The sequence below is a fragment of the Leucopleurus acutus genome (assembly GCF_964270905.1).
Source record: "Leucopleurus acutus genome assembly, chromosome: 13".
Taxonomy (NCBI): Eukaryota; Metazoa; Chordata; class Mammalia; order Artiodactyla; family Delphinidae; genus Leucopleurus; species Leucopleurus acutus.
Window position 1 is genome coordinate 63,790,469 of NC_139155.1, and position 19,140 is coordinate 63,809,608.

Here is a 19,140-nt window from a genome sequence, read left to right on the forward strand (position 1 = left end):
ACAAGAAGGCTGGCCTCTTCTCTGGGACCCCTCACTTCCCCAGCCCCCACGCCTCTCCTCCATGGCTTTACCCTCCATCTTCTGGGTGCCCAGCTCCTTCAAGACCTGTCCCAGGTGTTCCTTCTCCTGGAAGCCTCCTCGATCTCCACTCTTGGCCGTGGGCTCAGCCCATGGGACCGTGTGGCACTGGTCTGTCTCTTGACCAGCCTGCTGGCCTGTCCACTTCCCAGTGCCCAGCGTGGGGTCATCATCAGGGCCTTTCAAGGTCTCGAGTGGAATCTTCTAACTACGGGCTTGTTCAAAACACAGATCTACAGCAAGTAGTCCTTTATCCCCAGAGGCCCTCTGGCCGCTCAGCCCAGCACCCGTACCAGGCCTTGCACGCACCGTCATCTCCCACCCTCTATACCTCAGCTCAGGTTCATGTCCTCGGGAAACCCTTTAGAACCCCACATGCAGGTGGGCTGCACACTGCCCCAGCCCAGGCTGCCCCTCAGGGCTGCCAGGGGGCAGGTGGACAGGTCCTTCTGGATCTAAGGGTGGGGTCCCCTGGTTCTTCTTGCACAAATCCCCCTCCCAAACTCAGCCAGCCCCCGTCACCCCAGGGCCTTCCTTGCGGAGTGCTGTGTGGGGCTGTTCTTGGTTTCTGGGGGCCCAGCCCCCAGCCACAGCCGACCCTCCACCCCAGCTCACACACTGTGTGGCCACACAAGTACGAACCGCTCACCTAGGTCCCACGTTGGGTATCTGCCTGTCTGCTCCCCAGACACAAAACACGAGGCTGAGCCCGTGTGGAGCTGGTGCTGAACTGCACACGTCTCCCCACGCTTTTCTGGGGACACTCCTATCAGTGACACTGGGCTCCAGTGTGCATGCCAAGGTGCACTGCCAAGGAGCTGGAGGGCCTAAGGGCTTTCCAGACCTTTCCTCCAAGTGCCGACACAGCCTCTGTTCTGGCCAAACCTGACAGTCTTTGAAGATCCTTCAGTTAGGAGTCAGGAGACCCATGTCCCCCCGAGCGGGCTGGGGTCCTTCTGTGCCGTGTTCTCTTGGCCGGTTGCTTGCCTTCTCTGCATCCTCCCTTGTGAGAGGAGGTGGTGGGATCTGGAGGCTTCGAGGTCTTTAGCTGTGACACCAATTCTCTGCTCCACTGCACAGAGGACAAGGTGGACACCAGCTCCTGGGACTTGCCCTGCCCTGGGGGCTGCACGTTGGGACCTCTGGCCCCCTGTCCTGCCCTGTGACCACCCCACCCCCAGCCTGCTGTTGGCCGGCAGCTCTGTTCCACCCTTGCGTGTCCTTCCCTCTGTCCGTGGCCCACGTCTGAGGCCACTGCTGCTGAAAACGTTCTGTTTGCTTCTCTCCCCCAGGTGAGCTCCGACCCCTCCATGTACATCGAGGTGGAGAACGAGGTGACGGCCGTGGGGGGCATAAAGCTGAGCCGCCTGAAGTGCAGCCGGGAAGGGAAGGAGTGGGAGACGGTGCTCACCAGCCGGATCCTCACCGCTGCCGGCAGCTGGTAAGAGCAGGGGTCTCCACCCCACTGGCATTTAACGTAAAGCAAGACCCCGCACTGTGCTGTGGGGTACTGGGCTGTCCTGGGAGGTGGCCTGTCTGAGGGAGGCCTACGCCTAGCCTCGCTCGGGACTGAGCTGGTGCCTGAGTCATCCGAGTCCCTGGGGCACCCCATGAAGGTGGCACCATCACCCCCGTGTTACAGGAGAGGAAACTGAGTACTGGAGGGTCACCTAAGCCCCCTGGGCATTTTAGTCAGATTCCTGAAGTCTCCATTTCCAGGCCGAGCTCTGCCTGCCTCTCTCTGACCTTGACTGGCCTTTTCTCTGGACCCCAGGTTTTCATCCAAGGAAGTCAGCATGGACTTCTGACTGTCCTCAGAGTCCCAAGGCCAGCCCTTTCCAGATCTGCCCTTTTGGGGGAGACCTGAATTCGGTGGTCAGTCACCCAGTGTCTTTCCACCACCCCTGGAGGTGGCCCCACACATGCTCCATCTGGAAAGAGGACCCGGGGACGTATGGCTCCAGTCGGGATTGTGTGCTCAGTACCCCTACGAGGGTCTTACAAAGCTTTCAGCTTAGATTTGGTCGTTTTCATTAGGCCCGGAATCCTTTATCATGAGGCTGCATGTGAAACACTCTCACCAATGTCTGTGACCCTGGCCCTGAGCGAGCTAGGTGCTGGGCCTGGACGGAACCACCGTTCTGTTCCTCCCTCCGTCCCCTGGGGCTCCCCCTTCGTCCCTGGTCCCAAGGCAGTTGGCACGCCCCAGCTGGGGGCCAGGTGTGTCAGCACAGCCTCCCCATGTGACCTAGAGGCTGCTGGAGAGTCCGGCCAAGCGGCCAGCCAGGCCCCAGCCCAGCGTGCAGACTTGCCCCCGGCACCGCAGCTCCAGAGGTTCGGCATCCCTGGCAGCGGGCTTGCTGCAGGTGCGCCCTGACCACAGGGACGAGCAGACAGAACACAGGGACCCACGGCCTCTTCCTTGGCTGACCTCGCTGTGAGCTGGCTGCCCGTGTGGACCGTAGGCGCCGGCTGGCGGCCCAGAAGTGATTTGGAGCAGGGTTCCAGTGGGCTGCTGGGCCGGACCTTGCTGTGCTGGCTGCACGCCTACTCCCACTGCCTGGGGTCTGAGGCTCTGGCCTCACTCTAGGCTTGCTCTCACCCCAGGAGACCCCACTAGGAAGGCAGAGCCTGCTTGTGCCGGGCAGAGCCAAGGGGCCTAGTGGGTGCTCAGAGGAGAGACACGAGACTGCACCGATACACTCGTGGTGAAGCCTTCCTCGCTCAGGGAGCGACATGTCTCTCCCACGCCGGTCTCGAAGGCCTTCTGAGCACAGCTGGGCGCCCCCTGTGGGAGATGCACCCTGTCGTCCCCACACTCCCCCCGGCCTGTCTGGGCAGAGGCCTCCCAGGGCCCCTCTGGCTGGTCTCAGCTACGAGTCTGTCGGGGGGGGGTGCTCTGCAGCTGCTCCCGAGCAGTGAGGTCTGCTTCCTGGCTCACTGTCAGGGCCACTGGTCCTCGGGCATGTGCTCCCTGGGGGCAGTTCCGTGTGAGTCCAGAAAAGCCTGAGCCACCACATGGGGGAGAGGACTCCATCTCCAGGCAGAGGTCTCCAGTAGGCACCATCAGCTCTGCCGCCCACCTGGCTCTGTCCCTGCATCTCGGGGCCACCAGAGCTCCCAGCCCCCCTGATGCCAGCCCCCTGCTCCCCCAGTGACGTGGTGTGTGTCGCCTGTGAAAAGCGGATGCTGTCCGTGTTCTCCACCTGTGGTCGACGCCTCCTCCCTCCCATCCTGCTGCCATCCCCGATCTCCACCCTGCACTGCACTGGCTCCTACGTCATGGCCCTCACCGCCACAGCCACGCTGTCCGTCTGGTGAGAGGCAGGGCGGGAGCGGCTGTGCGGGTGCCCCTTGCTTCAGGGAGGGTCGCCCCCCCCCCCCACCGGCACACAGGCCCTCGGGCCCGGCTGGAGGGTGAGCTGCTCCTCTCTCCCCCAGGGATGTGCACAGGCAGGTAGTGGTGGTGAAGGAAGAGTCCCTACACTCCATCTTGGCAGGTGAGCTTGGCCGGGGGCCGCCCCATCCCTGGGGTGGGATTGGGGGCAGGCAGCTCAAGTCCAGGTCTGGCACAAAGGGCTCTGCTCAACTGAGATGGAGAGCAGACTCTGGGGTCCCTTCTGCATGGCTAGAGCTGCGGGAGCCATGGCGCCCGCTGACGGGAATACGCTGGAACCCCTTCTTGGTGTCTCCCTAGGAAGTGATATGACGGTGTCACAGATCTTGCTGACGCAGCATGGAATCCCCGTGATGAACCTGTCGGACGGGAAGGCCTACTGCTTCAACCCATCACTGTCTGCGTGGTAAGCACGCCGCCCTGAGCCCTGCCCCATGGAGGGTCCATCTGAGCCAGAACCCAGCACAGCCAGCAAGGGCCCTGCCTGGCCCGCTTCTCCTGGGAGTCTGGCCAGAGTGGAGGCCACAGTGCAGCCCCCATCCCTGCCGGCCCCCTGCCTCTCTGCCCTCAGACCCGTGCACAGGGACGCTGTCCTTCCCCTCCACTGTTCCCCGGGGGTCACTTTGTCTGGAGCAGACATTTGAACTTTTATGGTTGTCGATGAGTAGTTCCAGCCTGGCCTCCGTAGGTGCCGTCAGCTTCACGGCAGCCTCATCCAACCCTGCTGTTTTTGTAACTTAGTCGGAGCCAAGGGACACTTCCGACTGCCTTGGTGCATTAGTGGGGCTGCACTGTCACTCACCACGTGTGAGGTCTGTACCTTTGCTCTGTCCATTTTGGAGTCCTTTTCTATATTTGTAAAACCTCTTTTTTTTTTTTCTGCCGCACTGCATGTCTCACGGATCTTAGCTCCCCAACTAGGGATCGAACCTGGGCCCCCTGCATAGGAAACATGGAGTCCTAAGCAGGGAAGTACCTGTAGAACTTCTTTGTACATCAGAGATCTTAACCCAGAGTTAGGAATGGTGTACCTCGTGTACCAGCCAATCAGAAGTTTTCTCTTGCCTGCACCTTGCTCCTTCAGGCCCAAGTGTGCCACCATCCAGCCTGTCTCTGTTAAGGGTTGCCAGACACAAGTTTATCCTCAGACTGAGATCTCTTTCTTGAGTTAAAAAAAAAAAAAGCAGCAACCCTCAAAATCCCCACTCCCTGCTCCTCCAAATTGCAAAATATCGTGTATTGTATGTGATTGGTATAATAATGGAAACAAGCTGGTTATTTGAGAAGGGAAATGTGGACTCTGTAGGCACCAGGCTGTTTTTAAATTGTGTGAAGGGTCCAGAGAATGTGAAGCGCTGATGCCTGGGATGCTGTGTGAGCTCTGGGAGGCTGGACGCCGGGACTCCTCAGCTGCTTCCGAGGGCCGCAGCACATGGGCTCCCAGACAGACTAGCATCCCAGGCATACTCGCCCCCTGCCCCCAGGACCTAAGACCCAGGGCCAGAGTGTCCGAGTAAGGAGGCCCCACATGGGCATACAGGGACCTCGGCTCCCTCAGTGCCCCTCGCCGCCTGCCTCTGCTGGGCCTCCTGGTTTCCCTGAGTTCTGCTCCTGCCTTTGCCTCCCCAGGAACCTGGTTTCTGACAAGCAGGACTCCCTGGCCCAGTGTGCAGACTTCAGGAGCAGCCTGCCACCCCAGGACGCCATGCTGTGCTCGGGACCCTTAGCCATAGTCCAGGGCCGCGCCTCCACGTAGGTGACCCGGGTGCAGGGGAGGCATCCGGCTGGCTGTGTGGACGTGGTCCTTCCGAGGCCTGCCTTCTGACTGCCTGAGCCCAGCGGCACTCACAGGGCTGGGCTGGGGCTGCCGAGGGCTGGGAGCCACAGTGAGCACTGTCTCAGGGTGCAGGGTCACAGCTCTGTCACTTCAAGACCTGGGCGGCAGTCTGAGGGGCTGCGGGTCATGGATCCCCATGTTGGGCTGCACTTTGGGTGGGGGCCTGGGCTGCTGGCCTGTCCCCTCGGGGGCTAGATGGGAGGTGCAGAACAGCAGGACCTGGGGGCGGTTGGGCTGCCGTGGAGTCTGATATCTGCCCCTCCCCACCCCAGCAGCTCGGGGAGACAGGCAGCCCGGCTCTTCTCCGTGCCTCACATGGTGCAGCAGGAGACCACCCTGGCCTACCTGGAGAGCCAGGTCGCCGCAGCGCTCACCCTGCGCTCCAGCCACGAGTACCGCCACTGGCTTCTCCTCTACGTGCGATACCTCGTGAACGAAGGTGAGCTTCCCGGTGGTCCTTCTGTCCTCCCGGGCCCCACTCAGTCCCCGTCCCAACGGGACCCTCCCGAGGGCCCGAGTGTCAGGGCCCAGGTGCAGCAGCCTGGGCTCTGTCCTCCCTCCCGGCTTCCCGTGGTTGCCCCCTGGGGCCCTGCCCTCCTGCTCCCAAGTCAGTGAGGTGGGCAGCTCAGCAGGTGTCCCGCCCCATCACGGGCTGAACCGAGCAGCCCCTGAGGCCACAAGGATTGGCGGCAGGAGGGTGTGGGGGCAGAGGACTCACAGACACAGGCTCAGCTCCCCCTGACCTCGTTGCCCCCTCAGAGCATCTGTGGGCCTGTACCTCTCTTTCTCCTGCCTGGAAGGGCCAGCTTGCTTTCCAGCACCTCCCCTCGGCCCTCCAGCCCAGCTTTCCCCACCAGGGCTCTTACACCCATGTCCCCGTCCCAGGATCCCCCTCCTTGCCCCGCCCCACTCCTCCTGTGGGTCAGCAGACAGCAGGGTGTTGGAAGACGTGACCTCCCACAGCCTCTTGACTCCCTGTGAGGCAGGCGTGGGCTCCGGCCTTGCCAGCTTCCCTCCGCTTGAGCTTGGCCTCCAGGGCCGTGGCCTGGGGATGGCCCTCCCCAGTTCTCCCTGTGTCACCACACAGCCTGGGCCTGGTCACGGAGCCGGCACCCCCACACCCTCTCCTGCCTTTCTTGCTTTGCTTTCAACTCCTCCCCTGTTTTGTTCATGATTTAGAGAAAACAAATTAAGTACGGAAAAGACAGAAAAACTTGCCTGACCTCTATGGGTATAACTCGCAGAATTCGCCCGTCATGTTGCCAGACCCCTCCCCCACAGACCCCAGGGATGAGTTCAGTATGGACTCATCCCACCCAGACTTAATAAACACTCGGTGTTCCTGCAACCTTGTGCCTCTGCCGGGCACTCAGGTCACGTGTGGCCTCACCCCTGTACCCCCGGAAAGCCTGCCTCCGGCTCCTCTCTGGTTTCCTCCATCCTGGGTTTCAATTCACTGGGGCTGCCGCTGTAGGGGACACCTCACCTCCACCGCTTGCTTCTCTTTCTCCATCTTCACGCGCCTATGGCCCAGGGCCCGCACAACTCCCCTACCCTCTCTGTCCCTCCTTCCTCCCCGCGGGGAGGAGGACTCGAGCTTCACAGGGACACCAGCTCTCCTCTAAGCATCCTCAGGTTCCACCCTCATCACTGGCTGATTTCCTCCATTCCCTGTGGCCTCGGCTGCCCCCGATTCTGCCTCCAGTGTGGCTGGCGCTCCCCCCAGCTGTGCCATAGCCCCAACTCCTCCTCCGTCTCCTCCGCCCAAATTCATTCCCACGCCCATCTTCTCCCGAAGGACACCACCTGACCCTGCGCATCTGCCCCCACCTCCTCTCCAGTAGGCCCCCTCAGCCCACTCCCCTCCTCCCACAGCCCCCACATTCTCCACCCCCTTGGGGGGTCTGTCCCAGAGCTTCCACGTCTCGTTTTCCCTGGCCCAGCACACAGCAGCCACTGCGTGTGTTTCCCGGGATTGGGGGGGTGAGTCAGAGCCTCTGCTATGGCCTCTGAGCGCTGAACTGAGACAAGGAGGCAACAAAGTGAGTGTTCTTTCTGCTTTGATGTACACAACAACTTAGCCTGTTCTTGACTTTATTTCTTTTTTTAATGTGTTCCTATTTCTGTTTTGTTTTGTTTTTTGTTTTCTGTAATTAGGGTTTGAATACCGACTCCGAGAAATATGCAAGGACTTACTGGGGCCTGTTCACTCCTCCACTGGAAGCCAATGGGAGTCAACAGTAGTGGTAAGTGCCACTTTCCTTTTTGCCACAAGAAATCTCTCCTGAAAAGTAAAGGTGGAAATTGAAAAGTAAGCCAAAGTGCTTTGAAATTCTTCCCTGTTACACTCTTCCAGCACACTGCCGGCATCAGAGAGAGGGCGAGTTGCCAGCCTACCCACCCTGGCAGGAGCCCTTGGCATCAGGGGCTGAGGGAGCATCCACTCAGCCACATGCCTGTGCTGGGAAAGCTGCCTGCCGGGGGCTGTGGATTTGTTAGTAGTGAGGCTCATAGTCCGGTCAGGAGGCAGACGTGAGCGAGTAAGCAGTTCAGTCAACAGAGCGATGACGGGTGTGCCTGGGAGAATGCGGCGGGGAGACCTCGGAAGAGGACTTTCAGGATGAAACCCCAGGACAGGAATGAGCCTGCTCCATGGAGACCGGGGAATGTGCTGGTAGAGGTGACAGAAGTGCAGAGGGCTTGGCCCATGGAGGCCGCTGTGGTTGGAACATCGTTGGCAGAGGAGAGGGTGTGATGTGAGTCCAGAGAGGGCAGGAGGTGGATCCCTGGGACCTTGTGAGGAGCTGGGGTTTAGTCTAGGGCAGCGGGAGCCGGCAGAGGAGTTGGCGCTGATGTAGCAGAGCAATCAGGACAAGGCAGACCTGGCAGTAGCTGAAGACAACTTGGATCCATGTGGCAGCCACAGAGAAGGGAGAGGAAGCAGATTCAAGATGTATTTTGGAGGCAAAACCTACAAGACTGGGCGGGTGGGTGGTTGGATGTGGAGCAGGTGAGGGAAAGAGAATAATGAACATAATGAAATTGCACAGGTGAGACTGTGGCTCACACAAGTGGGTAGAGTGCATTGATCGACTTGGGCAAGGAACAGGTTGACGGGGAACTGGGGGCACGGTTCACTCCACTGCTTCACTCAACCGTTGGGCAGCTGCCGGTGGAGCCCCACTCTGGCCAGGTGTAGCTCGGCAGCCGGCTGCAGCGAGCAAGGCTCAGGGGCCCCGCCTTCATGGGGACAGAGGCAGATTGGAGACAAATGAGCAAGTACATGTAATGTGTTGACGGGGATGGGTCCTGTGAACACCAGTGAAGAGGGCAGGGGTGCGGAGTGCTGATGGGGTGCTGTTTTACATCCAGTGATCGAGGAAGCACTGACTGATTGATAGAGATCAGAGGAGGTAAGGGAGGAAGCCCCGCGGATATCTGGGGGAAGAATATCCAGGCAGAGGGAAGAGTGAGGACAAAGGCCGTGAGGTATGAGGGCTCGAGTGTAAAAGGAGCAGCTGAGCAGAGGTGATGGGAGGGTAAAAGAGGTGAAAGATTGGAGGGTTAGTCCTGGGAGGACTCTGGAGGTCTTGGTGTGTACTTGGCCTCCATTTTTTATTTTGTTGCTGTAGATGTTAATTTAGTTGGTTACTAGAATCCTAAATTCAAAATCAATTCTCTTTAGAGTTTTGAAGGTATTGTGCCACAGACTTTTAGCATTTGCTGCTGTTGCTAAAACTGCCGCCAGTCCGATTTCCATTGCTTTGTAAGTTCTTTCGGGATCCTGCCTTGGTGCTTTGAAGTCTCACAAAGCCCTCGGTCTATGTCTTTCATTCATTCTGTGGACTTTACTTAGAGGCTGTCTTTGGTTATAGCTTCCCTTTCATTTCCCTCATCATCAGAGAGATAGCATGTCCTCCCTTCTGCTCCATCATTTTTTATAGTTCTAATTCTCCTTGAAATTTTCATTTTAGTCTTTTGAGCACAGTAAGCTTAGTTATTTTATTTTAAAATTGCATGTCTGATAGTCCTAGTATCAGGAGCCCTTGTGGGTCTGTCTCTATTGCCTATAAATGTTTCTACTGGTTCTCGTTCACGTTATCTTATCTCCTCAAGTGCCTGGTTATTTTCAGCTGTCTGCTGGACATGGTATTTGAAAAATTGCTTGTAGAAATGGCTTGAACCTCAGGTGATGTGGCTTTTGCACAGGGCATTTTATTTGCTTTGGTGCCAGCTCTTAAGGCACCCGCTCTGCAGGGTCTCAACCCGGTCAGGATGGAGGTTTTCCAGGCTGCCTGGGGACTTCTCAGAGCTGGGCACTGGCTGGTGCAGGGGCTGGTTTCCTTCCAGTTTACCCTTATTCTAGGGTCGGGTCATCCCTTGGGGATACCAGCACAAAGAAGAGGTGGTTTACCAGGGACCCCCACCTTTCATGGGCCTTAGGCCCCTGCTTTGGTCCCCTGGGCTCTCAACTCTGACAGAAGCCCACTCAGCCTCTTCCTGATCAGTACATGTTCCCAAGGCCAAGGTGTCCCTCTGAATTCCTGCCTTCCCCCACCCCGGCTCAGTCCTTCACCCCAGCACATTAGCTCCTGGAGTTCTGCTTCTGCTTAACCAGCTTTGTCCCCTGTCCTCAACAGGAAGGGTGTTCGGAATTACCTGCAGTAGTCGAGCTGTTTCCCAGCACACCTCACCTCTGGGGAAGCCTGACAGGCCATCTGCTTACGGGGTGGGGGAGCACGTGTCTGACAAAGCCCTACCCTTGGCCGGGTTGTGGGGCCTCACTCTGTGCCCAACTGCCACTCTGGGGGCCTGAGCCCAAGACGTTAGCCCGAGCTCTACATAGAGGTTCTCTGTCTCAGCCTGAAGGTGGGCACTCTAGGCCAAGGTGGGGCAGGGAGCACAGGCAGGCCACCGGTTACCAGCCATGCACCCTCCTCTCCCCCTCCTTCCTGCTGTTCTTGCTGACCCCAAGCTTTGTCCAGGAGAGCCTGTGGCTCCCTTCCCAGGAGCACCATCAGTGCAATGCTACCTGCTTTTTACCTCTGCCAACTGCCTAAAACCGCTGGTCTGCTCGGGGTCCCAGTATCCATGACAAATGCTTTCAACTGCAGGTAAATGATACCCCGTCTAGTGGTGGCTGAAGTAGTTTTATTCTATCCTCCAAAACAAGTCCTTTGGAGTTAAGTGGAGGTCTGTATCTCTGTGATTCTGTTGGCCTCTCCCTCATGTCATAAGATGGCTTTCATGTCCAGTTGAAGGAAGGAAGCCAGTACCAGTAGCATCCACCCTCTTAAAAGGAAAGCCAGCCTATGCCTCACAGCAGCCAGTAGACCACTTGGACACCCCCACTGGGAGGGAGGTCAGGAAGGCAAGCTGTGAAGACTATGGCGGGGAAGTCTTGGAGCAGGTCTGGACAGAGCCAATTCCTGCTGTCTGCCACATCCCCTTCTGGCCTCAGCGCTCTTCTGAATTTATGCTTTTTTTTTAAATACATCTTTATTGGAGTATAATTGCTTCACAATACTGTGTTAGTTTGTGTTGTACAACAAAGTGAATCAGCTATATGTATACATATATCCCCATATCCCCTCCCTCTTGAGCCTCCCTCCCACCCTCCCGATCCCATCCCTCTAGGTGGTCACAAAGCACCAAACTGATCTCCCTGTGCTATGCCGCTGCTTCCCACTAGCTATCTGTTTTACATTTGGTAGTGTGTATATGTCGATACTAGTCTCACTTCCCCTCCCCGCCCTGTGTCCTCAAGTCCATTCTCTATGTCTGCATCTTTATTCCTGCCCTGTCACTACGTTCATCAGTACCATTTTTTTTTTTTTTAGATTCCATATATATGTGTTAGCGTACGGTATTTGTTTTTCTCTTTCTGACTTACTTCACTCTGTAGGACAGACTCTAGGTCCATCCACCTCACTACAAATAACTCAATTTCATTTCTTTTTATGGCTGAGTAATATTCCATTGTATATATGTGCCACATCTTCTTTATCCATTCATCTGTCAGTGGGCATTTAGGTTGCTTCCATGTCCTGGCTATTGTAAATAGTGCTGCAATGAACATTGTGATACATGTCTCTTTTTGAATTATGGTTTTCTCAGGGTATATGCCCAGTAGTGGGATTGCTGGGTCATATGGAAGTTCTATGTTTAGTTTTTTAAGGAACCTCCGTACTGTTCTCCATAGTAGCTGTATCAATTTACATTCCCACCAATGGTGCAGGAGGGTTTCCTTTTCACCATACCCTTTCCAGCATTTATTGTTTCTAGATTTTTTGATAATGGCCATTCTGACCGGCATTGAGGTGATACCTCATTGTAGTTTTGATTTGTATTTCACTAATAATTAAGTGATGTTGAGCATCTTTTCATGTGCCTCTTGGCCATCTGTATGTCTTCTTTGGTGAAATGTCTATTTAGGTCTTCCGTCCTTTTTTTTTTTTTTAATTTATTTTATTTTTGGCTGCATTGGGTCTTCATTGCTGCGCACGGGCTTTCTGTAGTTGCAGTCATTGGGGGCTACTCTTTGTTGCAGTGTGCAGGCTTCTCAGTGTAGTGACTTCTCTCATTGCAGAGCACAGGCTGTAGGCACGCGGGCTTCAGTAATTGTAGCACATAGGCTCAGTAGTTGTGGCACACGGGCTTAGTTGCTCCGCAGCATGTAGGATCTTCCCGGACCAGGGCTCGAACCCGTGTCCCCTGCATTGGCAGGCGGATTCTTAACCACTGTGCCACCAGGGAAGCCCTTCTGCCCATTTTTTAATTGAGTTGTTCGTTTTTTTGATATTGAGCTCCTTACTGTCTCTTCATCTTGATATGGGGAGCAGAGGGGGTGAATTGAGTATGAGCCCTCTGCCTTCTTGTTGAGTTTCTTTGTGAACACTCTCATGGTGAGAATTGGCCATTCAAATGAAACTGGTCCTCAGGATGGCTGGGAAATGGAGCTGGGGATGGAGCGTGCTGCCAACGAGCAATGCTGACTCTAGATTTAAGAGCCACTTGTATTTCCTGTTGAAATATGTTGGTGTCATTTGTTTTTCTTTTTGGTTTGTAGGAATTCTTTATATTTTGGGAAACTTTGTGATATGAGCTGCCAGTGCATCTCAGGGGACCCCCAAAATCCAGGTCTCTTTCCCTCAAAGATCACGGCTCAGTGTGTACAGGAGGGAGACAGTAAGCAGAGGGTTGGGCACTAAGCAGCCGTCCTTCAGGTGCATGCGTGGCTGCCGGCCTCTGAATCCCCAGCCAGACCCTGCTCTTGGGAAGCCTCCGTCTGCCAGGGTCTTCAGTGTAGGACCTGTGACACTGACCTGAGAAGTGGTGATGAGCTGTGTCCAGGCTGGTGCCTGAAACACAGCACCATCCATTTCTGAGAGCCCAGGCTGGGAGGTGGTACTGGTGGCTATTGGTATTGATACCAGCCACACCAGCCTTCCAGCCAGAGGGCACATCCTCTGTCTGGTAGTTTGCCCCTGGTGCCGCAGGCAGACAGAATGTTTTGCTTTGCTTATAGCAGTTTATTTCATTCCCTTTCATTTTTTTAAATAGCGCTTTTCAGGTTTTTTAATTTTAAATTCATTTTGAATGATAATGTAGCCACATACTTCAAAAATTAAAAGGTACAGTAGTTTTGAAATAAGTTTTGAAATCAGGAAGTACGAGACTGCACATCATCTTTTCCAAGATTCATATGGCTATTTGGGGTCCCTTGGGATTCCATAAGAATTGTAGGATGGATTTTTCTATTTCTGTGAAAAATGCCGGTAGGATATTGATAGGGAGTGCATTAAATCTATAGATTGCTTTTGGTATTATTGACATCTTAACCATATTAATAAGTCTCCCAGTCCATGAACAAGGGATGTCTTTCCATTTATTTATATCTTCTTTAATTTCTTTCAGCAACATTTTGTAGTTTTCAGTATACTAGTCTTTCGCCTCCTTGGTTAAGTTTATTCCTAAGTATTTTGTTCTTTTGGAGCTTACTGCAAATGGAATTGTTTTCTTAATTTCTTTTCCAGATTGTTGGTTGTCAGTATATAAAAACGCAGCTGATTTTTGTGTGTTGATTTCATATTCTGCACACTTGCTGTATCCATTTATTAGTTCTAACGGTTTTTTTTGCGGAATCTTTAGGGTTTTCTACATATAAGATTATGTTGTCTGCAAACAAATAAGTTTACTTCTTCCTTTCAAATTTGGGTGTCTTTTATTTCGTTTTCTTGCCTCATTGTTCTGACTAGGACTTTTTAGTATTATGTTGAATAGAAGTGAAAATGGGGCATCCTTGCCTTGTTCCTGACCTTAGAGCAAAAGCTTTAAGTCTTTTAACACTGAGTATGATACTAGCTGTGGGCTTTTCATATGTGACCTTAATTTTACTGAGATAGTTTCCTTCTATTACCAGTTTTTAGTAGTGAAGGAGTGTTGAATTTTGTCAAATGCTTTTTCTGCATCAATTGAGATGATCTTCTGGGATTTTTTTTTCTTCATTTTATTAATGTGGTGTATTACATTGATTGATTTTAGTTTCTTAAACCACCCTTGCATTCCAGGAGTAAATCACATTTAGTCATAGTATATAATCCTTTCCATTTGCTGTTAAATTCTGTTCGCTAGTACCAGTACTGGTACCAGTCTGCAGCCTGTTAAAAACCAGGTCGCACAGCAGGAGATGAGTGGCGGGCAAGCGAGTGAAGCTTCATCTGCTGCTCCCCATCACTCCCCATCGCTCACATTACTTCCTGAATCATCGCTCGCATTACTGCCTGAACCATCCCCCGCATTACTGCCTGAACCATCCCCCCATCACTCCCATTACCCCCTGAACCGTTGCTTGCATTACCACCTGAACCATCCCCCCCATCATTTGCATTACCGCCTGAACCATCTCCCCCATCACTTGCATTACTGCCTGAACAATCCCCCCCATCATTCGCATTACCTCCTGAACCATCGCTCACACTACCGCCTGAACCATCCTCCCCATCACTCCCATTACCTTCCTGAACCATTGCTTGCATTGCCTCCTGAACCGTCACTCCCATTACTCCCATTACCACCTGAACCATCCCCCCATCACTTGCATTACCACCTGAACCATCTCCTGCATCACTTGCATTACCGCCTGAACCATGCCCCCCACCACCACTCGCATTACTTCCTGAACCATTGCTTGCATTACCACCTTGAACCATCCCCCCCATCACCCACATTACTTCCTGAACCATCTTCCCCCATCACTTGCATTACCCCCTGAACCATCCCCCCATCACTCGGATTACTTCCTGAACCACTGCTCGCACTACCGCCTGAACCATCTCCCACCTCCAACCCCCAGCCCGTGGAAAAATTGTCTTCCACGAAACCGGTCCCTGGTGCCAAAAAGGTTGGGGACCACTGCACTAGTATTTTGTTCAGGACTCATCAGTGTTCACAAGGGACATTGGACTATTTTCTTTCCTTGTAGTGTCTTTGTCTGGCTTTCATGTCAGGATAATGCTGGTCTCATACAATGAATCTAAACATGTTCTCTTCTCTTCAGTTTTTTGAAAGAGTATGTGGAGGATTGTTGTTCATTCTTCTTTAAATTTTTGGTAAAATTCACCAGTGAAGCCATCTGGTCAGTCCTGGGCTTTTCTTTGTTGGGAGGTTTTTGATTACTGATTCAGTCTCCTTGTTACTTATAGGTCTGTTCACATTTGCTATTTCTTCATGATTCAGTCTTGGTAAGCTGTGTATTTCTAGGAAGTTGTCCATTTTATCTAGGTCATCCGATTTGTTGGTGTACAGTTGTTCATAGTATTCTCTTATTTATACTCCTTTTATTTTTGTGGCATCAGTTGCAATGTCCCTATTTCACTTCTGATTTTCATTATTTGAGTCTTCTGTTTTTCTTAGTCCATGTAGCTAAATGCTTGTCAATTTTGATGATCTTTTCAAGGAATTCATTTTTGGTTTTATTATTTTCTCTATAGTTTTTCTGTTCTCCATTTTACTTATTTTCTGATATGTATGATTTTCTTCTGCTTGTTGGGTTTAGTTTGCTTTTATTTTTCTAGTTTTGTTAAATGCAGTGTTCTGTTATTGATTTGATTTGTGAATCTTTCTTTGTAGATTTTTATAGCTATAAATTTCTCTCTAGCCAGTGCTTTTGCTGCATTCCAGTATGTTGTGTTTTCATTTTCATTTGTCCCTAGATATTTTTAAATTTCCCTTGTAATTTCTTCTTTGAATCATTGATTGTTTAACAGTGTGTTAATTTCCACATATTTGTGTGTGTTCCAGTTTTTCTTCTGCTGTTGATTTCTAGTTTCATTCCATTGTGATTGGAAAAGACACTTTTATGATTCAGTCTTTTTAAGCTTATTGAGACTTGTTTTGGTCTGTCCTGGTGAGTGTTACACATGCACTTGAGAAAAATGTATATTCTGCTCTTGTTGTGTGGAGTGTTCTGCATATGTGTGCTTTAGGTCCAGTTGGTCTATACTGCTTTTCAGGTCCTCTATTTCTTATTGATCTTCTGTCTGGTTGTTCTATCCATTATTGAAAATAGGATATCGAAGTCTTCTGCAAATTGTAGGACTGTCTTATTTCTCCTTTCAGTTCAGATAATGTTTGCACCATGTGTTTAGGAACTCTGATGTTTGGTGGGTATATGTTTATAACTGTTACATCTTCTTGGTCAATTGACCCTTTTATCATTATACAGTGTCCTGTGTCTTATGACAATTTTTGACATAAAGTCTATTTTGTCTGTTATTAGTATAGCCATCTCTTTTCTATTTTGCTTATTATTTACATGGGATATCTTTTTGATTCTTTCACTTTCAACCTGTGTATATCCTCCTTTAGATCTAAGTGAGTTCCTTGTAAGCAGCATATAGTTGGATCCTGTTCTTTTATCCATTTTTTGATTAAGGAGTTTAATCCATTTTCAACATGTGCTGTATTTCTACTTATGCTATACAAGACTGCTTTTAAATTTTTTAATTTCCCTAAAAGTTTCACTCCTGCTTCTTTCCACAACCTTAGACATTCTGTTGTATTCTACCTGTATCTCTTGACCCCAGGTTCCCAGGGGTTGCAGTTCCCCTGCTGCTTTCACACGCCACAGTGCTCACCACTGCCTTTTGCAGCCTCCATCCTGATATCTATACTATGCTACTGTTCCCATCAGTACTCTCCATTCATTTAGGTTTTCTTTAATGCCTTCCAGTAAGGTTTTTTAATTTTCAGCACATAGGCCATACACATCATTTTTAGAATTATTCTTAGATATTTTATAATTGTGAGTATTCTAAGTGATAAGTTGTTTTATGTTTTCTGATTATTCATTGCTGCTGTACATATGCATTTGACTTTGGTATATTAATCACCAGCCATCTTTCTACACATTTCTATTATTTTTATTAATTTGTCCATTAATTGTTTTGCATTTTCTATGTGGTTTAAACAATGAAGTCATCTCAAATAATCTTTTTATTTCCTATTTTCCAGTTCTAAGTTTTCTAATATTAAATTCTCCTTGATTTCCAGGATAAACCCTACTTGGTCATGAGTTGCCATCTTTTTTTTTTTTGGCCACGCAGCACAGCCAAAAAAAAAACACTTTATTGTGAATCTTGGTATGTCTTCCTTTGTAGGTAATATGTTCTTGTACTTTCGAAATTTTCAGAAATTTTCTGTCTTTTATATCTGAAAATTCTGTATATTTCATTCTAATGTGTCTGGTTATCAGTTTTCCCATATATTACTTGATCAGCACTCAGTGGAGCCTTTCAACCTAAGGCCATTCGTTGTTTAATTATGTGAAATATACCCATATTACTTCTTTAAATATTTCCTTCTCTCTTCTTTCTCTGTCTCCTGTGGGATCCATTATGTGGATATTGGGCCTACCTGCTGCGCTCACCTGCCTTTGTAGGCAATGGTACAGTTTCTCCTCTTACAGTTTCCCCTCTGCCTGCCTCCCTTATGAGTGTGGGCTGCTCCTCTATCTGACCTCACTCTGACTTGGTCTTCAGCAGTGTCCAGTCTCCTGCTAATCCCATCTCCTTCAACCACTGTGTTGCTCAAACTTGGTATCTACACTTGGTTCTTTTCTATAATTCATCATCTTGTTACCACACTTGTTTTAACATATTGGCCCTTCTCTTCCAGTGGTCAGTGCTGTCAGTTGATGGTTTTCCCTTTGCAGCAGCCGTGCTCCTCAAGGGTCTGTGCGGTGGAGACCCTGCATGGCAGTGCATGTTGCAGGAGGGCCCAGGCAGACATGGTGCCACCCAGGGTGGAGGAGGCATAGGCAAGAGCTGAGGACAGAGACTCCAGGACTGTAAAACCAAGGCCAGTCACTGTCACCCAGGCACCTCCTCGCCCCTGGCCTTGACCTCACGTCCCTGGAACACATCCACATAAGGGAGTGGTCCCTCCAGGATAGCCGTCTGCCTGGCCCTCTGCCCTGGTAGCCTTACTTGCATTCTGCTCTGGAAGGTCAGGCTACTCTGGCCACTAACCAGTGCAATCAGAGGCCAGCGGTGACTGTGCCAGCAGACTTAGGGGACACGGAAGAGCAGAACCTACCTGGTACCCACCCTTGAACTATGTCCCTCCCTGGGCCCTGCCACTCCACCCCATGTGCCCAAGCTCAGCTTTTTTTAGCTGTCCCAGGCCTCCCAGCATACAGAGAAATTGTTCTCATCCATCTATGGTTTCTCCAGGGGGTGCCCATGGGGCAGATGGGCACAAGGGTCTTTGTTGGGTCAGGGAAACCCCCACAGTCTAGCTCTCCTCACTGTCAGTTGCACTCAGCTGTCACTCCTGTATCCGCAGGGTCTGCGGAAGAGGGACCTGCTGAAGGAGCTGCTGCCAGTCATCGGGCAGAACCTCCGCTTCCAGCGCCTCTTCACCGAGTGTCAGGAACAGCTCGACATCTTGAGGGACAAGTAGCCTGCCCAGCCGCAGCAAGGGCAGGGCCACACTCTCGCCACTGAGGACACACAGGTCGGCCTCTTATCTCGCTGGGCTACAGGATGAGGAGACACTGGCAGGAGGTGGGCTGTCCTACACCAGTACCGGCTCAGCCCCTGGGCACACTTCCCCTGTGTCCTGGGCCTGTTTCTCCCTCAGGGGGAGCAGCTCTGCCCACAACTCGTTCCTCCCTCCAGGACCCCGGTGCAGAGCTGGAGCTCTGCCCAACTGCCCTGGGGCCAGTGAGGCAGCCCAGGCCTGCCGTCTCCAGCACGGTCCCCAGATGGACACTAGCCCTGCTACTGTAGGCGCCGTGCTGCTCCAGCTATGACGAATGAGCCATTTGTGAAAGAGAGAACCCTGAGACGTTAGCGTATTATGCAGTCAGTAGACTGACCTGAGACCTATGTAAAAAGAAAGCCTATTCCAACACATGGACTATTTTTGTACTAGAATTTGCTAACTTGTAATATGGAATTTTCCTTTTGGCCAATAATCAGGATTTCCCTATAAGTCACTTGGACATTGGTCACTTGTAGGAAATTTAAACTCTAATTATGACAGCTACATTGAAAAATAATTGTACTGAAATTAACTTGTCTATCTTCATTTAGTTTTAATTTTTAAATGTTTGTAAAAAGAGACTTTTGGGGGGGATGGGGCAGAGGGTGGGCGATTTCTTTTGTAAGTGTAAAATAAATGAACACGCATTGGATACCAAATGGTCCTGACTTCCCCTGCCTTTTCCTTCTAACTTCCACCTCCCTCCCTTGCACTGTGAATCCCTCGCCTTTGATATCATCTGCTCCCCCTGCCCCTTCATGCAAAAAGTCATTTCACAGCA

The 19,140-nt window shown here is 51.6% G+C and overlaps 1 protein-coding gene across 3 annotated transcripts in view; it reads left to right on the forward strand.

Annotated features, from left to right (window-relative positions):
• Positions 1-18,931, forward strand: part of HIRA (histone cell cycle regulator) — a 74,333-nt gene extending 55,402 nt beyond the window's left edge. For 2 of the 3 annotated variants that reach the window (XM_082852500.1, XM_082852502.1), the window contains 8 exons: positions 1,371-1,519; positions 3,234-3,395; positions 3,520-3,578; positions 3,776-3,881; positions 5,105-5,227; positions 5,585-5,751; positions 7,470-7,558; positions 18,159-18,931. In XM_082852500.1, the coding sequence (XP_082708626.1) occupies positions 1,371-1,519; positions 3,234-3,395; positions 3,520-3,578; positions 3,776-3,881; positions 5,105-5,227; positions 5,585-5,751; positions 7,470-7,558; positions 18,159-18,275 (972 nt within the window). In that variant the 3' untranslated portion in view covers positions 18,276-18,931. The remainder of the gene's footprint in view (positions 1-1,370; positions 1,520-3,233; positions 3,396-3,519; positions 3,579-3,775; positions 3,882-5,104; positions 5,228-5,584; positions 5,752-7,469; positions 7,559-18,158) is intronic. The other variant, XM_082852501.1, reaches the window with a different exon arrangement.
• Positions 18,932-19,140: the final 209 nt, after the last annotated feature.